Source organism: Stegostoma tigrinum, chromosome 16 (assembly GCF_030684315.1).
Source record: "Stegostoma tigrinum isolate sSteTig4 chromosome 16, sSteTig4.hap1, whole genome shotgun sequence".
Classification (NCBI taxonomy): Eukaryota; Metazoa; Chordata; class Chondrichthyes; order Orectolobiformes; family Stegostomatidae; genus Stegostoma; species Stegostoma tigrinum.
In genome coordinates, this window is record NC_081369.1 from 24,722,958 (window position 1) to 24,750,129 (window position 27,172).

The 27,172-nt window shown below is 39.5% G+C and overlaps 1 protein-coding gene across 9 annotated transcripts in view; it reads right to left on the reverse strand.

The window, feature by feature from the left end:
• Window positions 1–27,172, reverse strand: part of chd9 (chromodomain helicase DNA binding protein 9) — a 247,877-nt gene that overhangs the window by 88,818 nt on the left and 131,887 nt on the right. For all 9 annotated transcript variants that reach the window (XM_048546753.2, XM_048546752.2, XM_048546749.2 and 6 more), the window contains 8 exons: window positions 27,073–27,128; window positions 22,599–22,716; window positions 13,032–13,118; window positions 12,304–12,441; window positions 11,326–11,447; window positions 10,567–10,810; window positions 2,065–2,241; window positions 465–608 (listed from right to left, as the gene is read on the reverse strand). In XM_048546753.2, coding sequence (XP_048402710.1) covers window positions 465–608; window positions 2,065–2,241; window positions 10,567–10,810; window positions 11,326–11,447; window positions 12,304–12,441; window positions 13,032–13,118; window positions 22,599–22,716; window positions 27,073–27,128 — 1,086 coding nt within the window. The remainder of the gene's footprint in view (window positions 1–464; window positions 609–2,064; window positions 2,242–10,566; window positions 10,811–11,325; window positions 11,448–12,303; window positions 12,442–13,031; window positions 13,119–22,598; window positions 22,717–27,072; window positions 27,129–27,172) is intronic.

Below are 27,172 nucleotides of genomic sequence, written 5' to 3' on the forward strand. Positions count from 1 at the left end.
GATCTGCATTCATATCACTCATCATCCAAACAACATTCAAGCCTTTACCCTTTAAAAATAGGAGAACACATGCAGTGAACTAGTCATGCTGTTCATTACTATCAGTATATTTTCCTTAGTAAGCACAGTACTAGTAGTCTCGTAAGCTAGCTATTCTATTATACCCATGACAGTGCAAAATCAAATGAGGACCAATACGTTATTTGCAAAATTGGAAAAAAAAAACCACAGATGCTAGAAATACTCAACAGGCCAGGAAATATCTGGAATATAGTTAAGGAACAATAACCTTTAATCAAAACAGTTAAGTAAAGTTTGATATTTTTACAGACTCTTGCAACAGTCCACAAAGCTGAAGCATAGTTTTATTTTTTGTTACAAAGCAGCACTGCATGATCAAAAATTAAGTAATTTGGTCAGGTGCCCTTAATCAACACAATTACTGGACGCTTTGATTAAAATACCTGTGCTTCACTCTTTAAGTCTCCAAATTCCTGCATGAAGGTGGTTTCTGATGAGAAACGTAGGGGCTCCAAGAAATGAAGCAAACTGAACAACTCCTCCACAGTGTTCTGCAGAGGAGTTCCTGTCAGCAGGACCTTGTGTTCCTGGATTGAAATAGAAATATTTGTACATTTTCATCATACTTCTTGAATTGTACTTCATTATAATACAATTTAACTTTTCTTCCCCATTTCCTTCTCTACTGTTGGAATGTCATATCTCCACCATCATTCGCCAAGAGGAAAAGGATGGTATTGCGTGGAATCACCTTTACCAATATCAAATGTATTGTTGATAGGGTGAAAAGCTTTGGTTCTCTTATCGAAGGAAAAGGTATAGTGGCATTGAAGGTAATCCAGAGAAGGTTCGCTGTTTGATCCCAATTATGGAGGGAATTTCGTATGAGAATAGCTTATGAGGTTGGGCTTGTATTCCGTGCAGAGTATAAGAATGAGAGAACATCTTACAGAAATATATGAAACATGTACTTTTTTTTAAAAAGGTGGTGGGGTTGGAGGCACAACAGGGTAGGGTACAAAGAGATAGTAGGAACTGCAGATGCTGGAGAATCTGAGATAACAAGGTGTAGAGCTGGATGAACAAGGGATGAAGGAGGGTCTAGGCCCAAAACATTAGCCTTCCTGCTCGGCTTGCTGTGTTCGTCCAGCTCTACACCTTGTTATCTCAGGGTACAAAGAGGTTGTTTTTCCCTTGTGGGAGACTCTAGGACTACAGGGAATAATCTCAGAATAAGGGATCTCAAGTATAAGACAGAGTGAGGAGAATTTTTTTTTCGCCCGGAGGATGGTGAATCTAGAATTATTTATTGCAGAAGCCTATTAGAGGCTGGGTCATTCAATACATTCAAAGCTGAGACAGACAGGGAGACTTGTAATCATTAAGGAACCAAACATAGCAGTAAAACAGGAAAGTGCAGTTTTGAATTATCAACATCAGCCATAATCTCATTAATAGCAAGGCAGACTCAACAAGCTGAATGGGCTGCTTCTGCTCCTACATCTTATAGCCTGGTTATACTGGGTTCACTATTATGGCCATAGATGAAGTAGATTAGCCCTTATTAAAAATGTATGCTACAAAAGTAAAGTATATATTCTGCCACTTTGCAGTTTAAAAAAAAACCATTGAACAAATTGGCCTGGTTTGAGCCAGTGATCAGAACAAAGTATAGAGAATTCAAAGGCAATTCATTAAAATGTTGTATCTTCAGTTTGAGAATGTAAACTGTTGCCAAAAAGATGCTTTGTTATTACAATTAAACAATTCTCAAGAGCTGAACACTCTTAACTGAAGATTTTAGGCAGGGTACTAGCTACAAGACATGAAATTGACTGTCTAAAATCCCTTTATCCCTATTGTGTCATTATGAAACACAATAATTAGCAGAAAGCAATGAACAAAATAATCAAAATTAGAGACACAAACTAAGTTGCCCAGAACTGCTACATTTGGATCAGAGTGCGCTTTGGTTGCATTTCTGTGACTAGATATTATGTAATCAATTCTACAATACAAGATTTACAGATTTCAGTAACACACCAGATTCATAATTTTCAATCCTTCCAGTAGCTTGCAATTTTTATTCTTCAGTCTGTGAGCCTCATCAATGATGACACATCGCCATTCAATTACATTCAGCTCCGGACAACCACCCAGGATCATCTCAAAAGTAGTTATCATGGCATGGAACCTGTAAGTTCCCCGAAGAATCCGACCCTGAAGATTAACAAAAAAAATCACAAAGTTCAACATTCTTTTTTGACATTAGGTAAGACAGCATGCCACATACAGCTGATAATAACCTGCAATTTAAATTAATACATAATTAGAGAACTCATTTCAGTTGGCACATCCCACAGATGAAATCAATTATCAATTGTACAATTAGTGAATTTGCTGAAAGAACTTACGTCAAGCAAGCCCTTTGCAGAGTTTAGAAAAAAAACTTTTGAAAAAAACTCATACAGGGGGCTTTTCCTATAATGCGTGTACCAGCCACACAAATTGGCTATAATGCAATTGACCAACAGGGGAACGTATCTGCAAAATGCAAACTTTATGTTGACTACAACGTGATCCCCACGATGTTTAGCATTACAGAACTGAGACAAAGTGGAAACACAACAGTGTGAGAACATAACATAATATTCTTACTGTATTATTTTGACAAGTTACATCAAGATCATTACACGAGAATTTGGATAATTTGTAACAAATTTCAACCTTTCAAATTCTCAATCAACTGGAATACCAGTCAGATTGATAAAAATAATAGAATTAAGCCTCAATGATCGTCAATATCCAGCCGGGGGGGGGGGGGGGGGTCGGAACATATCGTAAGCAACAGAACTTAACTGCATGCTGCGTAGTTTTGTTGGTGACTGGGAGCTGATGCTAGTAAGCTGGTGACGTGATTGTCAGTGGCTAAGCGTTGCCGATGATTCTAAGAGGTAAATGGTCGCACTCACAAATGCATTTAGCTGCTGGCATCTGGGCGATGCTGTTGACAAGTGGCTTGATGTTGTTTCTAATTGGGCTTTGCCATTGTTGGTGTTTGGAAAATTGGTGATTGGGATTTTCTCCAATGACTAAGCGATGTTGCTGGAGATTAGATAATTATCTCCGTGACTGGTTTTTGCTGCTGAATCATGTTGGTGTTGAGCACTGGGATATTACCCCAGGATATGCTGGATACCATAGCTTTTACTTTGCTGTCAAAAGAATGCTGTCTGGGGTAGTTCAGACTTATCACTGATAGGAGATTAACGCTGCTGGTGATAGCAGAATGCGGTTGAGGGTTTGCTATTTCTAATCACGACTGGATGATGACGACGACTGTCACTGAAGTTTAGGTGGGAATGTACAATGTGTTGTTGGGGAGGAGGCGGTAAATCTATAACTGTAGTGATGAAGAATCTGTAAATCTGCTCATCACCGTGTGCTTCTTTAAATTGCGATGCTTTCAGCTGTAAACTGAACTCTGGCACTTTATTGATTGTCTCACTTTTATTGAATTAATAATGCTATTTGCGACCAGATGATGCCAGTGCTGAAAACTGGATCAAGCTAATGCTGATGAATAGCATCAATGTTTATAGGGGAATGGTAAGGAAAAATTGAGTTATTTTGAGTGATTTTTTTGGTGATCTGCCCCAAACCCCCTTTCCCTAAAGGCCCCGTTACTGAAATACCGTGATTTTCGATAACACTAGGTTATGCAAAAACGTAATTATTGCATTATAGCAGAATCTCTGTAACTACAGAACGCCCTAACCACTGATGATTTCAGACTGAGAATAGGATCTTAAGCATCAGATACAATAATTGGCTCAAGCTGAACCATGAGCTAGAACAATTACGTTTTAAGATAATAAAGAACATTAAATGGAAAAGGAAAATATTAATAGGATATTCCAAGTCACCAGATAACCTGTCAAATTCTGCTGCCTTTCCCACTACACTATTTACAGCTTCAATTCCAGAAATTAAAACAGACTAATTTTTCACCTTTTCTGTCATGACTACAGAAATATTGATAATATTTTACTGTTTTGAACTGTCCTCAGCACCCCAGAGGGGCAAACGAAGATGTTATCCTTGAACAACTATTGCAATCCAGATTTCTACTGATGACAAAGGTAAAAAGAGAAATGTGCTTGAACGGTCAAAATTGAGACACTTGGTTTAGAAGTTTGCAAATGGAACCTCAAAAAGGTATTAGCTCACCTGCAAGTGAATATAGAAATGAAAGGATCAAAAAAGAAATGACTGTAGAAATGGTATAAGAGGGTAGGTTTAAAACTCCTTGTATATCTGGATTACTTCTGGAATGAAGGGATTTATATCCAATGTGTTCTCCCGAAAGAGAGGCAAAAGCAATTTTGAAATCAAGAACTTGAAAGGCGTGTTGGAACCAGGAGATAAGACCAGAAAAGAAGAAGATGCAAAGACCGCAGCAAGCGACAGATAATACTAGAATAGGAAACAGCAAGGCATAGGGAGGCCACAAAACTGTGCAAAGATGCAGAAGAACAAATTTGATGCGAAATAACACAGAATTCTAACAATTATAGATTAGTTAGAATAATGGACTTTCCATTTATCCAAACATAGACTAGAAAAAGTAGTGGAGTTAACAGCAGAGATAAGCAAGAAATAACAGCATCCAGGCAGATTTTCAACATCAGTATGCTTCCAGTCCAATACGGGTGGAAGCCTGCTGGATTTGATTCCTGTGAATGAGGTGAACCAAGTGTCAGTGAGAGAACATTTAGGGAGCAGTGATGAACAATCATAAGAATCAGGGTGGCTTTGGAAAAAGACCAAGTACATACCAGGAGAATAATTAACTGACCAAAAGCCAATTTTAATCAAGAATGCTAAATAAAAAACAAAAGAACTGCAGATGCTGGAAATCAGAAACAAAAACAGAAATTGCTGGAAAAGCTCAGCAGTTTTGGCAGCATCTGTTAAGACAAATTAATGTTTCAGGTCCAAATACCCTTCCTCAGAACTCGGACCTGCTGAGTTTTCCCTGTAATTTCTGCTTTGATTTCAATCAAGAGCAAATGGATAAACTGGAATCAAAGATAAGTGAAACTGTAACTAAACAATGAAAATTCTTTGAAGAGACACCAAGAGTACAGTCCCAAGTATATTCCCGTGAAGGAGAACTGCAGGGCAAACTGAAAGCTCTCTGGATGATGAAAGAGAAAGATATTCAATTGAAGCAGGAAAAAAACGTCTTTATGACATGTTAAATGAACAATGCAATTAAAAATCAGATCAAATGTAGGAGGTTTAAAAGGGGAATTGAAAAAGAAGAGAAAAGAAATAAAGTCAGGCAACACATGTGAATCCAGAATACGTCGACATGAAAATAACTAGAAGAAAGATATAACAGAAGCGTGTTAGTTAAGGACCAACAAGAGCATTATATATGGGGACAGGATGCATGGCTGAGGCACTAAATTAATGCCATTTGTCTTTATCTCAAAAGATACAATGCAGATTATGCTGAAACATGAGGTACTTCAGATACTTTTAGGGGTCAATACTGAAAAACAAAAGGCATTACACAGGCCAACTCCACTTAAAGTTGATAAGACACCAGGATTAAGGATACTGAGGGAAGCAAGAGCAGAAATCGCAGAGGTGTTGACCATAAGTTTCCAATCATCCTTAGACTTGGATGGTTCCAGAGGACCAACAATTGCAAGCTTTACATGTTTGTAAAATGAAAGCCTAAAAAAGCCCAGTAACCATAGGTCAGTCAATATAGTACAGATGGGGAAGCTTTTAGGAATCATAACTCGAGACAGAATTAGCAGTTATTTGAGCAAATGAAGATTAATTATGGAAAGTCAAAGTGGATTTGTTGAAGGCTTGTCATATTAAATTAACATACCTGAGTTTTTGAAGAGAAACAGAGAAAGTGTCAGTGCTGTTAACCAGGTCCAAGTGGACTTCCAAAAGGCATATGATAACATACAATGTAGAAAAACTAGAGTTTGATGGGATTAAAAGGGACAGTAGCAGCCAATAAAATAAATTGGCAAAGTGACAAGGAACAAAGCATGGGAAGTGAATTCTTTTTGGGTCTGGAGGAAGGATTATAACAGAGTACCACAGAATGTGCATGTGGGGGTGGTGGGGTTCCTCTTCCTGCTAATATATTAATTTCTTGGACCGAGGTGTAAGATTGACACAATAAAATTGAAGGGTCCAATTTAAAGTGTGCGCAGTAGCAAAAGGAACCTGGATATACATGTAGCAAAATCACTGAAGGTAGCAGAAAAGGTTGAGTGAGCAGTTTATAAAGCATACATATCCAATAATTTATTAGAGACATCGTGCACAAAGGCAGATGAGTTATGATAAACTTGTATAAAACACTGGTCCAGCCTCAACTGTAGCATTATGCCCAGTTTTTCGGCAACACATTTGAGGAAGGATGTAAAGGCATTGGAAATTCATGAGAATGCCATTCCCCTTAAATGAAACCAATTAGATAAGAAGTTTGAAGAATCTAGGGTGTTCTCCTTGGAGCAGGCAAAGTTGCAAACATAATTAAAAGGCATTCAAAATCATAATATATCTAGACAGAGTAGATAGGAGAAATAGATCCAATTAGTAGAAGAATCAAGAACCAAAACAGCAGATTGAGATATTCTAAAAAAGCTGCTGCGATGAGGAAAAAATGTGTCAGATAGTGAAATATATTGTCCGAGACTGTGGTGATAGCATCTTCAAACATGGCTTTCAAAAGGGAATTGGATCTTTGGCTGTAGAGTTAGAAATATATTACGGGGATCAGATAGCGAAGTGACACTGGGTGAAATGTTCCTTCAGACAGCCAATCTGGACAAAGGGCCAAATGGTTTCTTGAGCTGGAACCATGCTAAGATTATAGAAGTACAAATTATTATTGACTAATAATGTTTCTAGAGCATCAGAACCTTTTCTACTTCTCACACCAATTGTCAATTATGATTGTCAGTCATATCAGAGAAAAGTTTGTGTTTTTGCATTGTTATAGCCCAGCCTCAGACTAGCGCAATTTTTATCTTATTCACTGGAGGATTCCATTACTACCTGACAGGATTCAGGTCAGGTCAACTGATACTTGAGGTTAAGAGCAAACTGAGGACTAACTATTACCTATAAATGAGGATCTCTAGACTAGAAAACCATAAGGAATAGGGGCAAGGCAGGCCTTTTGTCTTCTTATATCTGCTCTGCCAATGAGATCATGACTGATGGTCTACCTCAGTCACGCTTTCCCCACATTTGAGACACCCATCATTACCTTGGTATTTGAAAATTGCTCCATTGTTGAAACCAATGTACTCTACAGGTATGTGCAGTAGCCCTAATTTTGTGTATTAACTTGCGAACAACTTTCCAATCATTGTTTAAAATCCAAATATAACTTCATCCATTGGTTCCCCGCTTCCACCTTGTTCCACATTTTAAAAAAAAAACTGGTATTGGCCGAGTGTGATTTCCCTTCGTAAACATGTGTAAATCTGCCCAGGCATTTTGTATATACTTCATTTCAAAATGAATGTAACAAATGAGAGTTGTTTTCAAATCCCTATTTCTTTTAACAAGCCAACGAACAGTTCCCTGCTCTTTCTCTCCATCCTGTCTTAAAAATAGTGCAATTCAGGTTGCTATATTGCAATTCATAAAGGAACCAGTCTAGAATTTTGAGAATTCTGTAAGATCAAAACCTGCACTTCCACTAAGTCTGTGTCCATTTACAAGGTCCAAATCTTTAATGCCATGGAATTCTCTAGTCCTATTTATTACTATTATGAATATCGATAAATGTCCTAATTTTCCCTAGAACTTTCTGTTTTACTTCCAGAACATTACTTGTGTCTTTTACTGTGAAAACTATCCAAAGTATTTCTTTAATGTCTTAGTTACTTCCTTATTCTTCATTAAAACTGCCGAAAGCTGTAGCACAGAAGGATTTTTTCAGTCCTTGTATATGAATCACCAAAAGATAGTAGGTCTAAGTTCAGTGAGTAGCAGAATAGGCAAATGGAACATTTGAAATGAACGGAACATGAAGATAGGGAAGCGTTGCTAAAACTACATACAAGATACTAGCCAGATCACATCTGGAATGCAGTAAACAATTTTGATCCCCTTATATAAACAAAGATATACCAGTATTGCAGGCAGTACAGACAAGGTTTGATAGATTGTTTCAGAGTATTGAGGAATTTTCTTATGAGGAGAGACTGACTAGCTTTGGTTTATACTTGTTGGAATTCAGAAGAATGTGAGGAGCCCTTCTTGAAGCATAAGTAGCTTGGGGAGTTTGACATGGTAGATGTGGAGAAGTTGCTCCCCCTTGTGGAAATTTCTGGAAATAGAGGGCATAATCTCAGAGTTTGGGGTTGCCCATTTGAGAGAGACATGGAGGAAATGTTTTTTTAAATCTCCGAAAGTAGTCAACCAAACAAAGGCAAGTCAATTAAAAAAGAATGAACTCTGTTCATTTACCATTCACAGAAAATTAAGCCACTATTTTTCATCAATCCTAGTGCAACATTGAAAATATACCAATATTTCTCCAATCACCATAATGTGAATCATCATAATCTTGCCTAGTCCTCAATCATCACATAATTACTGTGCAGAAGGCCATTCAGCCCATTAATCTGCAATGGCTCTCCAAATGAACACACTTGTGCCATTCTCCAGCCTTCTCTCTATAACCCTGAACATTGTTGTTTAAAAAGAAACACAGTCTACAGAGCTGGAAAGAGTCTTGTAACAACATATGATTATTACAGACACTGACTAATTAGGATGCTCACAACTGTCATAACATTTCACTGTTTGTCAGGTATAAAGCATAAACAGTAACCATTAATTACATACATGTTCTATTTACTTTCCATAAACATAATACCAGTTTCCAGACTGATCTTGGGCTGTTAACTCTCAGCATCTAGGTTTTATTGCAGTTAGTAGCCAGGTCAGTACAAGACTCAGATTTTTATATTTGACATCAAGTGGAATCTCTTCTCCCATGGATTTAGAACCAGCACTATTTTCATGTTGGATAAAACTGCAAGGGATGTTAGAATACCTCCAATTGCTTAATCGCAAAACAAGATGCTTGAATACTGTATGCATCATCTGTTTAAAAAAAACTGATACATTTACTCTGCTGGTGTGCAGTGGCCATGGTAATGGTTAAAATGCACCTGATAAAAGGTATATCCTGTGCTAACAGTGGGAAAGATCAATTCTGTAGTATAAAAGAAGCCACATTTTTAGCACCAAAATTCTGTCTGTTTTTAACATGGAAATAAAAAAAATTTGAGGAAAAAAAACTGGACCAATATTCCAGAATAATACCTCCAAGAGTCAACAAAATCAGTTTTGTAAATACTAAATGGAGTTTAATGCGGACAGGTGTGAGGTGATGCACTTTGGTTGGAGTAACCGGAAGGCAAAGTACTGGGCTAATGGTAAGATTCTTGGTAGTGTAGATGAGCAGAGAGATCTTGGTGTCCACGTACACAGATCCTTGCAAGTTGCCACCCAGGTTGACAGGGCTGTTAAGAAGGTGTACAGTGTTTTAGCTTTTATTAATAGAGGGATCAAGTTCCGGAACCAAGAGGTTATGCTGCAGCTATACAGAACGCTGGTGCGGCCGCACTTGGGAGTATGCGTACAGTTCTGGTCACCGCATTATAAGAAGGATATGGAAGCTTTGGAATGGGTGCAGAGGAGATCTACTAGGATGTTGCCTGGTATGGAGGGAAGGCCTTACGAGGAAAGGCTGAGGGACTTGAGGCTGTTTTCGTTAGAGAGAAGAAGGTTGACAGGTGATTTAATTGAGACATACAAAATAATCAGAGGGTTAGATAGGGTGGATAGGGAGAACCTTTTTCCTAGGATGGTGACGGCGAGCACGAGGGGGAATAGCTTTAAATTGAGAGGTGAAAGATATAGGACAGATGTCAGAGGTAGTTTCTTTACTCAGAGAGTAGTAAGGGAATGGAATGCTTTGCCTGCAATGGTAGTAGATTCGCCAACTTTAAGTACATTTAAGTTGTAATCGGACAAGTATATGGACGTACATGGAATAGTGTAGGTCAGATGGGGTTCAGATTGGTACGACAGGTCGGCACAACATTGAGGGCCGAAGGGCCTGTACTGTGCTGGAATGTTCTACGTTCTATGTTCTAAACACTGACTGTACCTGCACTGCAGAAACAACGCCAATCTGAGTCGGTCAGACACTGGCATGTAGATAGTACGGAACCAATACTCAAAGTCACTATGCCCAACTGGATCAAAATGTTTGAATTACAAAGTACTAACTTGCAGCAGTGTACTTATTTTGCCATCAAAGTTTAAATAGGAAAGATAATTATTCTGGAGTTCTTGGATCAGTTCATACTTTTGGAAAGGCTCTAATGGTGAGAAATATAGACAGCCAAGTCAAATAGAATAAAATAGAATAGACTTTAAAAAAGTAGTGGATTTTAGCTGAAGAAATTAACGTACCTCTGAGTCCCGGAAGTACATTTCATACTGTTGAATCATCTGTCTACTAATCATACTGCCATGATAAACGATGACATTCAGGTCTGTCCATGTGCGAAATTCCCTTTCCCAATTTGCAATTGTAGACAAAGGCGCTATGATGAGAAAAGGACCTTGGATTCCAGTCAGATAAATTTCATCAAGGAACGTAATAGATTGGATAGTCTTGCCTAAACCCATTTCATCAGCAAGAATGCAGTTTTGCCTGGGATTGAGAAATGACTATTTTTATAGTGTTCTTACATACAAGACTGAACACTTTTATACATTCTGGGCACTTAAATGAGAAAAATCAATATGATAAACAGCAGTCAACACAAGAGAAAAGCACTGAATCCCTGTAAGAAATTGCAGCTGCACAATCTCTTCGTTAGAAACAAACACATTACAACAATCACTGCATAAACAATCATTCCAAAATTAAACTTATTTTCAACTTTTTCCCACAAGTCACATTATATAACAATCTGAAGGACTCCAATTAAACTGATTCAAACTCTTAGATTACGATAAATATCTGAATACTTTAACTTCAAGTCAGTGAGTCATATACTCAAGTCTTCAATTATGTCAAATATAAACGGCTGGGTAAGTGTTTTCATTAGGACACAATTGACAATTCACCACTAACTCAGTGAAACATTTTTCCTTGTTCTGGGTCACCCAAAATGTTAGATTTATTGATACAAAATGTGTATGTTCTTTGGTTTTCATCTTTACCTGTTATACCAGTTGAAAAGGAGCCAATTGACACCTTCTAATTGGTAATCCCTGAGTTTATTACCGATCTTGTATTCCCTGGATTGTCCAAGTTTCTTCCAAGCAGTGGCGGGAGGACGGTCCTTTGATAAAATAAGTGAAAAGTGAAGCAGGAATTAACAAGAAATAACTGAGTAACAAATTATATTCACACTCTTTAATTGCTGTCTTTTCAATTTAGGACTCCAATGTTCCCTGACATCATATAGCTTACATTTGCATCTTCTGTTTAAATGGTGTGCAAGAATGTTCAGTCATGTCTAATATTTAATCTAAGCCACCAGTCAAAGAACAGTATAACAAAATACTCTGCACACCTTATATTATAGTTTTCTATTAGCTTTAGGGCTTGGAAATAACTTTAAGGTAGTTGTTATCAATCGCTTATTTAAGAGGACCTCACATATACTACATTCTAAAATTGACTCACACACCCACCCTGCTGAGATAATACTGTACATGGGGACTGTAACAATCAGCCAATCAACATTGATGTACAAACTGGTTCCAGTAAACACACACAAATCACCAACATGCAATTCCCTGACTTTAATGACAGTTTGAAGAGAGGAACATTTTGGATAAATCAACAAGCTGGTTTATTTGGGTAACCAGACGTGACTGAACAAATGCAGCAAATCCAGGCTGTTTGAATGCTTCTCGGAGAATGATTCAATAGTATCACAAAACAAAAACCACATCAACCATACTCCCAATTCTAAGCCCAAGCCACAATTTTCTGAAACAGAGTCCAGAATGCTTCCCACTACATCAATGATGCAATGTTACAAAGAATTCGTATACAACAATCGGGGTTATTGCCATCCTTTATAAAATGCAAATACTTTAGCAATAAAAAAAAAACTTGTGCAGAGATCTTCATTTGGGATATGTTTAACATCAAATAATCAGCATTATACCTGCAGACAGTTCACTTACCATGCGCTTCAGGGAAGGCTTTGCTTGCTGCAGTCGTTCAAACTCCTCAATCTTGCCTTGATCTACATCTTCTCTAAGCTCCCAGGTACTATCCTCATATGGCAATGAACACCATTTAACCAAATAATAAACAACAGCCTGTATAAAGAAAATCAATATGCTTCTGAAAAGTGACGTTAAACATGCATGCACTTGATTAAAGTATTATAAGTTTGAGTGAAGCTTCTTTGGGAAGTCATGGAACCAGACTGACTACATTTGGAACAGCATCATTCCATTTTTTGACAGTAAAGAATAGTTTTTTTTTAAAAAACTATCACTGGCAAATTCCAAATCTATACTTTGCATACCAGTATTGTTAAGATTGCATTTCTTTGTTTAAATACATTATTCAACTATTTTCAAATGTAAAATGGCATATAATTTCAAAAAAAAAACAGCTTTGCTCCAAATTGAATAGAAGCTCCTCTCTGTATATCCAAAGTTCTATTTCAATAAAGGAGAACATGAACACAATCTAAAACACAAATTTTAGCCATGAACATTCATATTAATTTTATCTGAGCAATTTTAAACACACAAAAGCTGAAGGGATTTTCTCCTTACCTCTTCTCAAAATGTTTAAGTATCAAGTGCAAAATGATTAACTTGCACTTGAACAGCGATTTTTCATATTCTAAATTCTGTTCTTCAATCAAACACTTAACAAGAAAAATATGCACTGATACCTCACCAGTGTCTGTGTCCTCACAACACGAGCATTCCAATATTCTATCCACTTCAACATAGTCTGGATTAAAAGGCTCATCATCCATCTGGAAGTAGGTTTGCAGTGAAAAATATGTTAAGTAGCATGGAAATGGTGTACATTTGTATTCCAATATTCTATAAGTGATGAGATTTTGTTGTGAACTCTTCGATTTTTCTTTCCTTTTTATGTTGCAGGAATTTTCATACACAGGGCATGAATTTATGAGTACATCTTGTATGAAAGAACATATTTCACAATGCTTGTAGTTAAATAAATCAGGAACTACAAATGGTAACTCATTCATTCATTATACCATGTGGCCAAGGGTGGGAAGGCCAACCTGCTCAAGGAATGCTAAAAGCTTTTTTCCCCCCTGGTAAAGTGGGGGAGGTTACAGTCCTTAATTAACAAAATTACTGACAAACCTAAAACACCTGCTTAGACAATTAACTACTCTCTAACAGGTCAAAATTCTACTGGAATTCTGTTTAAATAAAAATACGTCCCAACAATATGAACCCAATTAAGAAAAAGCAATAGTTTATAACCTAATTTCCCCAAGTTGTCATCTTCTGAAATACTCAGTCATCTCCAGTTTCTTCACAAATATTCTTCTTCTGCTAATTCTGCTGTCAGGGATATTTTAATAGTTTCTTCAATGAGGACTTTGAGCTAAAATATCGTAGTACCTTTGATTAAGTAGATGGTCTTTCTCGGAGAGCTGAATGATGCTAACCCTGTAAGGTGGCAGTTTTCTCTTTTTCAGAGGGCAGTTGACTCCAATTTTCAAAATGCCCTTGTCTTATATATGCCTAACGACAATCAAATTCTGATAATATGGTGGTTTCAAGCTGTCAATACCATTAGATTTAAATTCAGCTGGCTTTCTGTTTCCAGATGCTTTGTTCAAATTAACTGACCAAATTCAAACTCATTGTCACAACACCAAAACAAGATTGCTGTTCTGCCTGTCACCTGTAAGGCTTTGATACACCTATTTCACTTTGAGGCTCTCTATACTGGTAACTTCAGGTGCTGCTCAGACATTGAATTTTTTTAAATTTCAAAGTAGAGGCAAAGCACAAATCTCTTAAAGGATCCACACATTTTAACTTCCTGCCTTCCACTTCACAGTTACTCTGCCCAACTTCGTAACTGTGTGCAAGAAATGCTTTCTAGTTGTAGGTCGACCAGTATTGTTTACTGGGAACAGATGAGACATTTAGCTCGTGTGGAAGTGAGATTAGCTAGTACCACTTAGGAGAATTTGAACAAAAAGTGAGGGTGGGGTTGGGCGGGGTCAGGAACCAGAGTAGTCAGAGCCCTAGGTGTGCAACTAAAATGATTGAGGAGGAGACGGAGACTAAGGCCAGTAAGTCTAAGAGGAGAACAGATAGAGGGAGATACTGAACACAGCAGGACTGATAGCCTTAAGTGTATTTGTTTTAATGTGAGGAGTACAACAGGTTAGGCACATGAGCTTGGATTAATACATACAACTATGATATTCTAGTTATTACAGAGACTTAACCAGACAGAAGTTTACGAAATTGAGAGGCATGCATAATTGGAGTCTTTTTCCCAGGACAGAAGCATCAATTCCTGGGGGTCACGGGTTTAAGGTAAAAGGGGTTAAGTTTAAAGCAGATAGACAATAGACAATAGGTGCTGGAGGCGGCCATTCGGCCCTTTGAGCCAGCACCACCATTCATTACGATCATCCACAATCAGTATCCTCTTCTTGCCTTATCCCCATAACCCTTGATTCCACTATCTTTAAGAGCTCTGTCTATCTCTTTCTTCAAAGCATCCAGCGAGTTGGCCTCCACTGCCTGCTGGGGCAGCGCATTCCATATATCCACCACTCTCTGGGTGAAGAAGTTTTTCCTCAACTCTGTTCTAAATGGCCTACCCCTTATTTTTAAACTGTGTCCTCTGGTTCTGGACTCACCCATCAGCGGAAACATGCTTCCTGCCTCCACAGTGTCCAATCCCTTAATAATCTTATACGTTGAAAATCAGATCCCCTCTCATCCTTCTAAACTCAAGAGTATAATAGCCCAGTCGCTCCAATCTTTCAACATATGATAGTCCCGCCATTCCGGGAATTGACCTTGTGAACCTACGCTGCACTCCCTCAATAGCAAGAATGTCCTTCCTCAAATTTGGAGACCAAAACTGCACACAATACTCCAGCTGCGGTCTCACCAGGGCCCTGTACAGCTGCAGAAGGACCTCTTTGCTCCTATACTCAATTCCTCTTGTGATGAAGGCCAGCATGCTCTTAGCTTTCTTCACTACCTGCTCTACCTGCATGCTTGCTTTCATTGACTGATGTATAAGAACACCTAGATCTCGTTGTGCTTCCCCTTTACTTAACTTGACTCCATTGAGGTAGTAATCTGCCTTCCTGTTCTTGCCACCAAAGTGTACAACCACACATTTATCCACATTAAACTGAATCTGCTGTGCATCCGTCCGCTCACCTAGCCTGTCCAAGTCACCCTGTATTCTAATAACTTCCTCCTCACATTTCACACTGCCACCCAACTTTGTGTCATCAGCAAATTTGCTAATATTACTTCTAATGTCTTCGTCTATATCATTAATATATGTCGTAAACAGCTGCGGTCCCAGCACCGAACCTGGTGGTACCCCACTGGTCACTGCCTGCCATTCCGAAAGGGACCCGTTTATCACTACTCTTTGCTTCCTGTCAGATATGAAAGACAAGTTTTGATTTACACAGTGGGTGGCACAGAAGGTGTAGACAAATTCAATAACAACATTTAAGATGCCTCTTAACAAATACATGATAAGGCAGGAACAGAGGGATATGGACCACCTAGATGCCCATGGCTTTTAGTTGAGAAAGGCCTGCATTGGCACAATCTTGAGTGAAGTGCCAGGTCCTGTGCTGTTCTGTTCTGTTCTTTGGGCCAGAAAATTAAGCAAGCAGGGATTTGGAGTTGATTACTTCTTATTTTGCCGTAGCTGGCAGTAATAAGTGCTGGTATTCCATGCCTTCTCCCAATTTCTTTTTGCTGAATTGGCCAAGTGCATCTCATTCCCAGGAATTAAAACTTTCTGTCCCAGTTGTGAACAGGTATACTGGAAAGAGTAGGGTCCTAATCTTCCTCACACCCACCAACTGTTTCTGCAAAAGATAAGAGTATCATTTCCATGGATAGCACTTCCTACCCAGCCCTTGCTGCTCTTGACAAGATTTCAATAAGTTGCCTTGTTGAACCACTGCAGTCTGTGCGGTGTAAGCACATCCAACTGTTGTTAGGCAGCGAGTTCCAGGGTTTTGACCCATGTCAGTAACTAAAACAAAGGTGGTACAGTTCTAAGTCAGGAGTATTGACAAGATAGGGATTTTGCTGGTGGTGGCATTCCCACGTGTCTGCTGCCCTTATCCTCTGGCAGAAGCATTGAGAATTTGAAAGAAGCTGTTGACAGAGATCTGTTACAATCTGCTAAAATTCTTCCAGACATCTTGCAAATAGAGTCAAAGTCATACAGCACGGAAACAGACCCAAACACATGATGTAAGTGGGGACAACTAATGATCTTAAAAGAAAATTAAACCAACAGACATTAATTTGCATGGCTATAGGTCAGACCAGGGTAACAGAATGTCATTCTACAGCCAATTATCATAAACTTTATAGGCTGAAATGTCATCTTTTTGTACAATAAGGACTAGGACTGGTTTGCCCCTGAATGGTGTGAATTTTGAATGTTGTTGGACCTGCGTTCATTCAGGCAGCTGCAGAATTTTTCAATCACATTCCTAATCTGAGTCCTGTGTTGCAAATCTCTAATCATTCACGCTTGTTAGAATACAGATTTTATTCTGAACCTAAAAGCAGAGTTCTCAAAACAAGTTATAACTGTAGAAAATGAGGTAAATGCAATGTAAGCAAGTTGCAAGGTTATGAAACACCACAAAGCAAAATTTCAATAATGCATAACAACTGAAAAAGAGAAACTCAAAATGGAAACAGAAAAGGAAAACAAAAAGAAGCAAAGTGTTCAGAGCTCTGAAGGGGAAACAAACTGAATCTGATGTTTGGGAACAAAACATCAGAGCTGTGTGAAACTAGTTGAAGATTTCTAAGAGGATCCAGAGACATTAGGTTCAGTAGTAATAGTAAGCTACAAACTACATCATGCCCAAACTAAGATATAGTGCTACAAAGGCATTTCAAATTCAATATTGCTTGAAGAATTTATGTTTTGGAGGACTGTGGGAAAACTGATTCTTTGGAAGTATATGCAGTGGTTTATTTAAAAGAGGGGGCTGAAAGATCACTGAATACGAGAGAGGTTTTATCGAAAGGCTTAATAGAAGTCACCTGATCAGACGTATGCCAGACCTTTGTGGGAAGCCAGGGAAGTGTACTGCTGGACCCCTGCCACGAGTAAGGTGCCTGAAGATTGGAGGGTGGCTGCTGTGGTGCCATGTTTAATAAAGGCAGCAAGGTAAAGCCAGGTAACTGTAGACCAGTGAACCTTATGTCAGTGGAGGCTAAGTTGTTACATGGGATGCTGCGGGGACAGGATCTACAGGTATCTGGAAAGGCAAGGACTGTTAAGGGATAATGAGAGGGAAATCGTGTCTCACCAGCTTAATTGAGCTTTTTGAAGAGGTTACAAAGAAATTGATGATGGCAGAATAGTGGACGTCATCTACACGGACTACAGTAAGGCATTCAACAAGGTTCTGCATGTTAGACCACATGGAATCCAGTGAGAGCTAGCCATTGAAGGTAGGAGACAGAGGGTGATGGAGAAGAGTTGTTTTTTGGGCTGCCTATGCTTATCATAAGTGGCATGCCACAAAGATTGGGACTGGGTCCGCTGCTTTTTGTTGTCCATATAATGATTTTGATGTCAATATAGGAGGCATGATTAGTAAGTTTATAGATGACACCCAAAATAGGTGGTGAAGTAGAGAGTGAAGACGTTTCTCTCAGTACAACCGGATCTTGATCTTGAGAAGTTGCAGGTGGTGTTTAATTTAAATAAATGTGAGGTGCTACATTTTGGAATAGAATCAGGGCAGGACTTACTAGTGGGGGTCCTGGGGAGTGTTACTGAACAAAGCAGCCTTAGGGTACAGGTTCATAGTTCTTTGAAGGTGGAGGCAGAGGTAGGCAGAGTGCTAAAAGCAACATTTGGTACATTGCCTTTATTGGTCAGTACACTGAGTACATGAGTTGGGATGTCATGTTGCAGCCATATAGGACTTTGGTTAGGCCACTTTTGGAATGCTGTGGTCAATTCAGGTCCCCTACCTAGAAAGGGTTCAGAAAAGATTCACAAGGATGTTACTGGAGTTGCAGGGTTTGAACCAAAGGGAAAAGTTGAATAGACTGGTGCTACTTTCTCCAAGTGTTGGAGGTTGAGGGGTGACCTTGTAGAGGTTTATAAAATCATGAGGGGCATGGATAGGGTGAATAGCCAAGGTCTTTTGTCCAGGATAGGGGAGCCAAAAACTAGACGACATGGTTTAGGGTGAGAGGAGAAAGATATTGAAGGGACGTTTTCATGCAGAGGTTTGGTGCTTGTATGAAAGGAGCTGCCAGAGGAAGATGTGGAGGCTGGTACTATTACAACATTTAAATGGCATCTGGATGGGTACATGAATAGGAAGGGTTTAGAGGGAGATGGGGCAAATGGGACTAAATTAAATCTGGTCAGCACAGGCAAGTTGGATCCAAGGGTTTGTTTCGGTGCTGTACATCTCTATAAATCTATGTACTGCTGACACTGTCTAAAGCTCTGGGTTGACTGCATCCGGAATATTCCAAGCAGCTTTGGGCCTGAGGATGGCTATGTTGGTGCTGGAGAGGGTCCAGAGGAGGTTTACACAAATGATCTGGGGATGAAGACTTGTCATGTCACAAGCAGTAGAGAACTCTGGATCTGCACTCAATTCAGTTCAGAAGGCTGAGGGAGCAGGATCTCATTGAAACTCTCAGAATACCAGACAAGCCTGGTCAGTGTGGACGAGGAGAAAATATGTCTAATAGTATGACAGAGATTCCGAATGAAAGGATTACTCTTTAGAAATGAGACGAAGAGGAATTTTTTTCAGGCAGAGGGTGATGATTCTGTGGAACTCTTTGCTATAGAAGGTTGTGGAGGCTGTCATTGAATGTGTTTAAGACAGGCATAGATTCTTGATGAATAAAAGGGATCAAAAGTTTACAAGTCGAAGGCAAGAAAATGGAGTTCAGAAACACAACAGCCACGATCAAATGGTGGAGCACACTTTCTGGGCCGAATGCCTCATTCTGCTCCTATACTTTATGGACTTATGGAGTAATGGGACCAGAGCAAAAGAAAACACGAGCTCACAGATTAAGTGTAGGGCTGGATGAACACAGCAGGAAAGTCACATACTGTATTGAACAAGCTTTGGCAATCGCAAAAACTTTTCTCAGAAGGGAAGATTTATCCATGAATGATGTGCAAAGAATAAATAAGGCTTGGCTATTTGAATTGACTGAGAACTTAATTATGGAAATCTAATATGGATTTGTTAAGAAATGTTAAATTAACTTATCTAAGCTTTTGAAGAGGAACAGTGGTAAAGTGTTTAAAATCTGATCAAGTATTTAAACTGGCTATCTCAGTAATTAGAAAAATACTTTTTTTGTTATCTTGTGTGCTGTGGAGTACTGTGACTGGAGTGAAAATTCACTCCTTCAGCTTCAGTTTGTACAATACCAACTAAATTAACTTAGCGAAGTTTCTATTGTAAGCAAAGCAAAACAGAAACCTTGACGTTCAATAGTTATTACTACTATTGCTGAATTGTGACAGTGATAGTAACAGCAGATCAGGCGCTCAGAATTTTGTGTCTAGTAGCTCACTTCCCAAATTCTCAAGGCCTACTCACAGTCTAGAAGATACAAGTCAGAATATGATGGATCAAAGATAGTAGGAACTGCAGATGCTGGAGAATCTGAGATAACAAGGTGTAGAGCTGGATGGACACAGCAGGCCAAGCAGCTCATAGGGGCAGGAAAGCTGACATTTTGGGCCTCGACCCTTCTTCAGAAAAATCACCCTCCTTTTTCCTGGACGAAGGGTGCAGCTCAAATAATAGTCAAGTAGCCGGACACTGTCCAGGACAGAGCAGATTACTTGACTGTCACCATGTCCATCAACCACACCGACGTCTTTCAGTACCACTGCAGTTGCAGCAGTATGTACCATCAACAAGACGTATTTCAGGAATACATGATGGCTCCTTTTGCACCAACTTCAAAAACCACAATCTCGACCAGCAAGATCAAGAGCAGCAAATGCATGGGAACTCCACAACATTCCATCCAAGACTCACACCTTCCAAGTCACACGCCATCCTGACTTGGAACCATGTCCAAATTCCTTCATCATTGTTGAATCAAGGTCCTGGAGTTCCCTCCAGACAGCTCTGATTGTGTACTTATACTATATGGTTTGCAGCAATTCAAGATTACAGTCGCTCACCTCTTTTTCAAGGGCAATAAATGCTGGCCTACTTAGTGAGGCCCAAATCCTGTGGCAAATAAAAACACGAACCTCATGGAACAAAGTTGAAGCTTAATTTCAGTCTCATTGTTAAAAATGAACAGAAGCCAGAAGATTGTGGAGTTTGAAACTAAAGGAAGAACCTAAACTGGGCCTCACATTGGCTGAGAAGTATTGAAAAGTGACCAGAACAAGGATTTAGACAACCACAGTCAAGGGATGGTAAATAAAAGTTTTATCTTCGAGAACAGCTGGAGCCGAGAAGAATTTAAAAGTAGCTTCCAAAGGATTGTGGTGTTTATAATATTTGAGAAAATTCTTGGGGGTGAAGTAAGAATGAAATCTAAGGACCTGACAAAAAATGTACATAAACTACATTTTCAAAATGGTATTTGTTTAGTTAAATTTGGTCTGCATAAAATTAGTCTCATGTTCTGTTAGAAAAACAGAAATCCTGTGATGCAATTCAGTTAATTAAACTGATGCATTCAGATTTCTTTTTAAATGTCAGTGGGCCCTAATTAGATCGTAACACTCATAAATGGTAGATAGAACCTGCCACGTCAGATGACTTACATGCCAAAATTTTCCTGGCTCTGACCTGCTTTTGGAGCAATTGTATTTATATAGCTAGTCAAGTAAAGTTTCTAATTGATGATAACTCCCAGGATGTTAATGGTGGGCTACTCAATAATGGTTGTACAGTTCAACGTCGTGGGAAGTTTGCTAGATTTTCCCTTGCTGGTGATTATCAATGATGGCTTACAACTGCCAGGAAAAAAGTTATTAAACATTTAACAGATCAAGACTGAATCGTGTTCAGATCTTGAGGTATTCAGAAAAAGGACTCCTCCAATAACTAAGTAGTTGTAAAAGGTACAAAGCAGGGTACACTCAACCTGCTCTGGCCTTATAATGAAACTAAAATATCTTGATTCACAGCAAATCAGTGCATCGATATCACCCTGTGCTCCTAAACTAATATTGGCTCCCAGTCAAATATAACTTAATAAAATTCTCATCCTTGTTTTCAAATCTCTGCATTGCCTTGCTACTCAAAGTCTCTCACATCTCCTGGCCCATAAGCCTCCAACATAGCTGTGCTCTTCCAATTCTAACATCTTGCGTACTCCCAATCATAAAAGTGCTTCACCACTGGTAGCCATGATTTCCTTTGCCTCAGGCCCAAGATTTGGAATTCTTTGCCAATATGCATCCTTTGAGACACTTACTAACATTTCATTCTGTATGAATCTTTCTCCCTGACCAAAATGTTCTAGATTATTAAAACTAGTTGAATCTAGGCACTGCTAAAGAACTCCTCTGTGATGTTTTGGGGCTAAGACGATTGATCTTCAACAAGCATAACAAATTTCCTTTGTGCTAGGTGTGGCTTTAACCGCCAGACAGCTTCTCCAATTCACACAGATTTCACTTTTGCTACAGCGCTTTCTAACCCATGCTTGATCAAACGTTACACTTCCAACAACAGCAGTCACCCTCACCTTCTATTTGAATGGTAGCTCTGTTTTGGGGACTGTCTGCCCCAACACGTTATATTCGCTGTAGATTGTTACAGTGCACTAAAGGATTCTGGATGCACAAGTGCAAAAGGTATTTATTGGGAAATCTCGTAGGCAGTTAATAAACAATCATGACCTGCCTTGATGGAGAAGTTTGACAATGAGGCCCTGTACATCCCGCTTGGAAGTCACTGGCAAAAGAAAACATAGCAGGCCATCATTATGGAGCAATGAAGGCTCACTAGCACCTTGGGTTCAGTGTAAGCATTATTCCAGTTTAGAGATATTATTTGGTCTTTTTAGAGACTCACATAATAAGAAATTTGTGGTGGGGAAAATCAAACATTCACTGGAACTTCAGGTTGGTATGTCTTCTTGCTATGCTGGAGATTTGAAGCATGAATTGATCTGGTGGCAGCTACATGAGAAATCCTGTTGTGGACAATGATACCCTGGACAAATTTAAATCCAAAGAGGCAAGAAAAACTTACAGCTGCAAAAAAATGGCCTCTCTGAGCCTGTTTAATCTTGAAGCGGTTCACTTTTTGATGTATCCTTTTGTCTTTCATTAGCTGTGCTTCTGTGGCCCATTCACAATGAAGATAGGAGCTAGAAATGAGATATTAAAATCAATACTATAAATACTTTAACTTCACTTTTTATTGTTACACAGACTGGAGTCAATTTAGCTTCACTGATGTGTTCAACTGAGCACTAAATGTCTATGCAATAATGAATAAAACCATGTATTTTTCACTAATTCTCAGCAAAATCTACAAAAATGCACCAGGGTGCTTTTATATCTATTATCACAGTTTGTACAGTCTTGAACTTCAAGAAGTCAAATCTAACCATCAAGCAACATTTAACAATTAAATGACATGTTTCATGCTCTGCATGCTCAGCACTTGATTTTGATGGAGGTAGCACATTGATTTGCTTAATAGGTGGGGATTTCCCTTAGAAAGTACTGCTTATGGAAACAAAGTTCTTTCAATATCAAAATACATTATGCTTAAATATAAGCCCACGAGACATAGGAGCAGGAGTCAGCCATTTGGTCCATTGAGTTTGCCCTACTATCCAAATGAAATCATGAATGACCTGATCATTTTCAACTCCACTTTCCTGCCTTTCCCCATAATCCTTTCCCTTACTGATTACAAATCTCTCTCAACCTGGAATACATTTAGCATCGTAGCATTAACAGTTTTCTGTGGTTAAGAATTCCAAGATACACTAATCTCTGAAAACAAATTTCTCAACATCAAAGAGGTGATCCCTTACTCTGGAATCGGTTCTATGCTTCCTCTTGTGGGGGGGCCACCTCAATGCATCTACCCTGTTAAATTTCTCAGAAATCTTATATTCTCCCCACCCCAAGGGCTCTCATTCCACTGAATTCCAATTACTGCAAGCTCATCTTACGCGATTTTTCTTCATAATAAAGGACCTCCATATTCAAAATCAACTCAGCAAACCTCCTCTGGTCTATTTCTAAAGCTAATATTTTCTTTTCTGAGATTAAGGAGACTTAACTGTTCACAAAATTCTAGGAATGGACTGACTAGTGCTTTGCATAGTAGTAGCAAGAATTTCCAACTTTTATACTCCATTCCCTTTGAAGTAGAAGTCAACATTACATTTGCTTTCCCTATCACCCACTAATCTTGGACGCTAAATTTTTGTGATTCACGCACGACAACTTCCAAATCCCCATGCTACAGCTTTCAGCAGTCTTTCCACATTTCAGTGATATTTAGCTCTTCTATCCTTTCAGCCAAAGTGCATAACCTCTCATTTTCTCACATTCCACCCATGTTTTTGCCCACTCACTTACCGTCTTCATCTCTCAACAGACTTTGTATCATCCTTAACACTTGCCTTCCTGACTAGTTTTGGGTCATCCAGAAACTTGGTGATACCACTTTCACTTCCATCATTCAAGTCACTGATATATATTGTAAACAATTATGGTCCCAGCACTGATCCCTGTGGCACTCCAAGAGTTACAAGTTGCCATCCTGAAAATACCCCTTTTACCCCAACCCCGTCCTCCATCAATGCTAATATACTACAGCAAACACATCTTGCAACATCCACTGTTTCCTCTTCCTTTTTACCTGTTCTACTTGTTATTCCAATAAATTTGTGCGTTATGATTTCCCCTTATTGTTTATAACATGATGAAAATGAACTGAAGATATCAAAAATATTTGTATTTCTAATTTATCCCATCATTCATTGTTATTTAAGTCATAACATTTATAGGTATATAGTTGTTAATCAGAGTGACGCATTGCAGAAGAGGCCATTTCACCCATTACTGCACTATGAAAGAGCTGTTCAATTAGTCCCAGTTCCCACAGTACTGCTTGTCATTTTCTACTTTCACTTATTATTGCCAATTTCCTATTGAAATTGGTAATTAATTCCACTTCCACTTTCTTTTCAGATAATGCATTCTAGGTTATAACCATACGACATTTATATTTAGTTAAATATAGTGCAAGATACGATTGAAGGAGTGTTAATCAATATTAACCGCAATATCTACAAGGTTAAAACTTGATAAACTGTCACATGAGTTTAAAAAAAAAATGAACCTCAATTCTAACAGAATTCATAGTTCCAAAGTAATCAATTCGGAATTTAGCATCTTTATTACAGAAGTACAACTACGTAATTGCCATCATCTGGTTAAGCAACTGGAGTAAATCTGAAATAATGGGAACTGCAGATGCTGGAGAATCCAAGGTAACCAAGTGTGAAGCTGGATGAACACAGCAGGCCAAGCAGCATCTCAGGGGCACAAAAGCTGACGTTTCAGGCCTCGACCCTTCATCAGAGAGGGGGATGGGGAGAGGGTTCTGGAATAAATAGGGAGGGGGGGGGGGAGAGGCGGACCAAAGATGGAGAGAAAAGAAGATAGGTGGAGAGGAGAGTACAGGTGGGGAGGTAGGGAGGGGATAGCTCAGTCCAGGGAGGACGGACAGGTCAAGGGGGCAGGATGAGGTTAGTAGGTAGGAAATGGAGGTGCGGCTTGAGGTGGGAGGAGGGGACAGGTGAGAGGAAGAACAGGTTAGGGAGGCGGGGACAAGCTGGGCTGGTTTTGGGATGCAGTGGGGCAAGGGGAGATTTTGAAGCTTGTGAAGTCCACATTGATACCATTGGGCTGCAGGGGTCCCAAGCAGAATAGGAGTTGCTGTTCCTGCAACCTTCAGGTGGCATCGTTGTGGCACCGCAGGAGGCCCATGACGGACATGTCGTCGGAGGAACGGGAGAGGGAGTCCAGCCCAGCTTGTCCCCAGATGTATAGTTGTCAGAGTGACGCATTGCAGAAGAGGCCATTTTACCCATTACTGCGCTATGAAAGAGCTGTTCAATTAGTCCCAGTTCCCACAGTTCTGCTTGTCATTTTCTACTTTCACTTATTTTTGCCAATTTCCTAGTGAAATTGGTAATTAATTCCACTTCCACTTTCTTTTCAGGCAATGCATTCTAGATTATAACCATTCTCTTTGCGGCATCCGGATACAATGCATCATCCTCTGACACTTCTGCGATGTACAATCCAACCCTACCAGCCAAGGCATTTTTCCATCCCCACCCTGGTCTGCCTTCCGGAGAGACCACTCTCTCCGTGACTCCCTTGTCCGCTCCATGCTCCCCTCCAACCCCACCACACCCCGCACCTTCCCCTGCAACTTCAGGAAGTGCTACACTTGCCCCCACACCTCCTCCCTCACCCCTATCTCAGGCCCCAAGATGACTTTCCATATTAAGCAGATGTTCACCTGAACATCTGCCAATGTGGTATACTGTATCCACTGTACCCAGTGTGGCTTCCTCTACATTGGGGAAACCAAGCGGAGGCTTGGGGACCGCTTTGCAGAACACCGCCGCTCGGTTCGCAATAAACAACTGCACCTGCCAGTCGCAAGCCATGTCCATCATGGGCCTCCGGCAGTGCCACAATGATGCCACCTGAAGGTTGCAGGAACAGCTACTCATATTTCACTTGGGAACCCTGCAGCCCAATGGTATCAATGTGGACTTCACAAGCTTCAAAATCTCCCCTTCCCCCACTGCATCCCAAAACCAGCCCAGCTTGTCCCCGCCTCCCTAACCTGTTCTTCCTCTCACCTATCCCCTCCTCCCACCTCAAGCCGCACCTCCATTTCCTACCTACTACCCTCATCCCGCCCCCTTGACTTGTCCATCCTCCCTGGGCCTATCCCCTCCCTACCTCCCCACCTATACTCTCCTCTCTACCTATCTTCTTTTCTCTCCATGTTTGGTCCGCCTCCCCCTGTCTTCCTATTTATTCCAGAACCCTCTCCCCATCCCCCTCTCTGAAGGAGGGTCTAGGCCCGAAACGTCAGCTTTTGTGCTCCTGACATGCTGCTTGTCTTGCTGTGTTCATCCAGCTTCACACTTGGTTATCTTGGAGTAAGTCTGAAGTTGGCTATTTCACTATCTTCTTAACATTAGCTATCACGAACAGTGAAGAAACCAAGAATGACACCAAGAAATTAGCATCAGACTGTCGTTTTATATGATTATCTGTTTACTTGTTCCGTAAATTTTTTTCAGGCTGAATTGAAAAAATTGGTTGGATGCTTGCTCATGCACCTCCATTGGTTGCATTCTAATTGCTAGTTTCTAAAATAATCCAACAATGTTCCAGGAAGCCTGGCAGTCTAATATTCCCTCAAAACCAACTCTATTTAACTTTCTCAAATGAAGTTATTTACCATGTTACCCTGTTTGTTTTTCGAAGACATTTTGCAACAATATGTTGTGTAATCATCAGGTGGTAACATACATTAAATTTGCATTTTAACTAATTTGACATGTTCACATTGTGGTTAAAGTTTGCACATTAAAATATAATCAGATACAAAACGTCCATTGCCTTTATCACAAAAAAATCATAACAGCTTGAAAAGTAAATTTACTTACTAATTTTTGTATTTTACAAAGAACTCTTCAACATCAGCCATATGTCCCACTGCTACCTGAACAAAGAAACCTTCTGATTAACACTACTGGTCAAATGTAC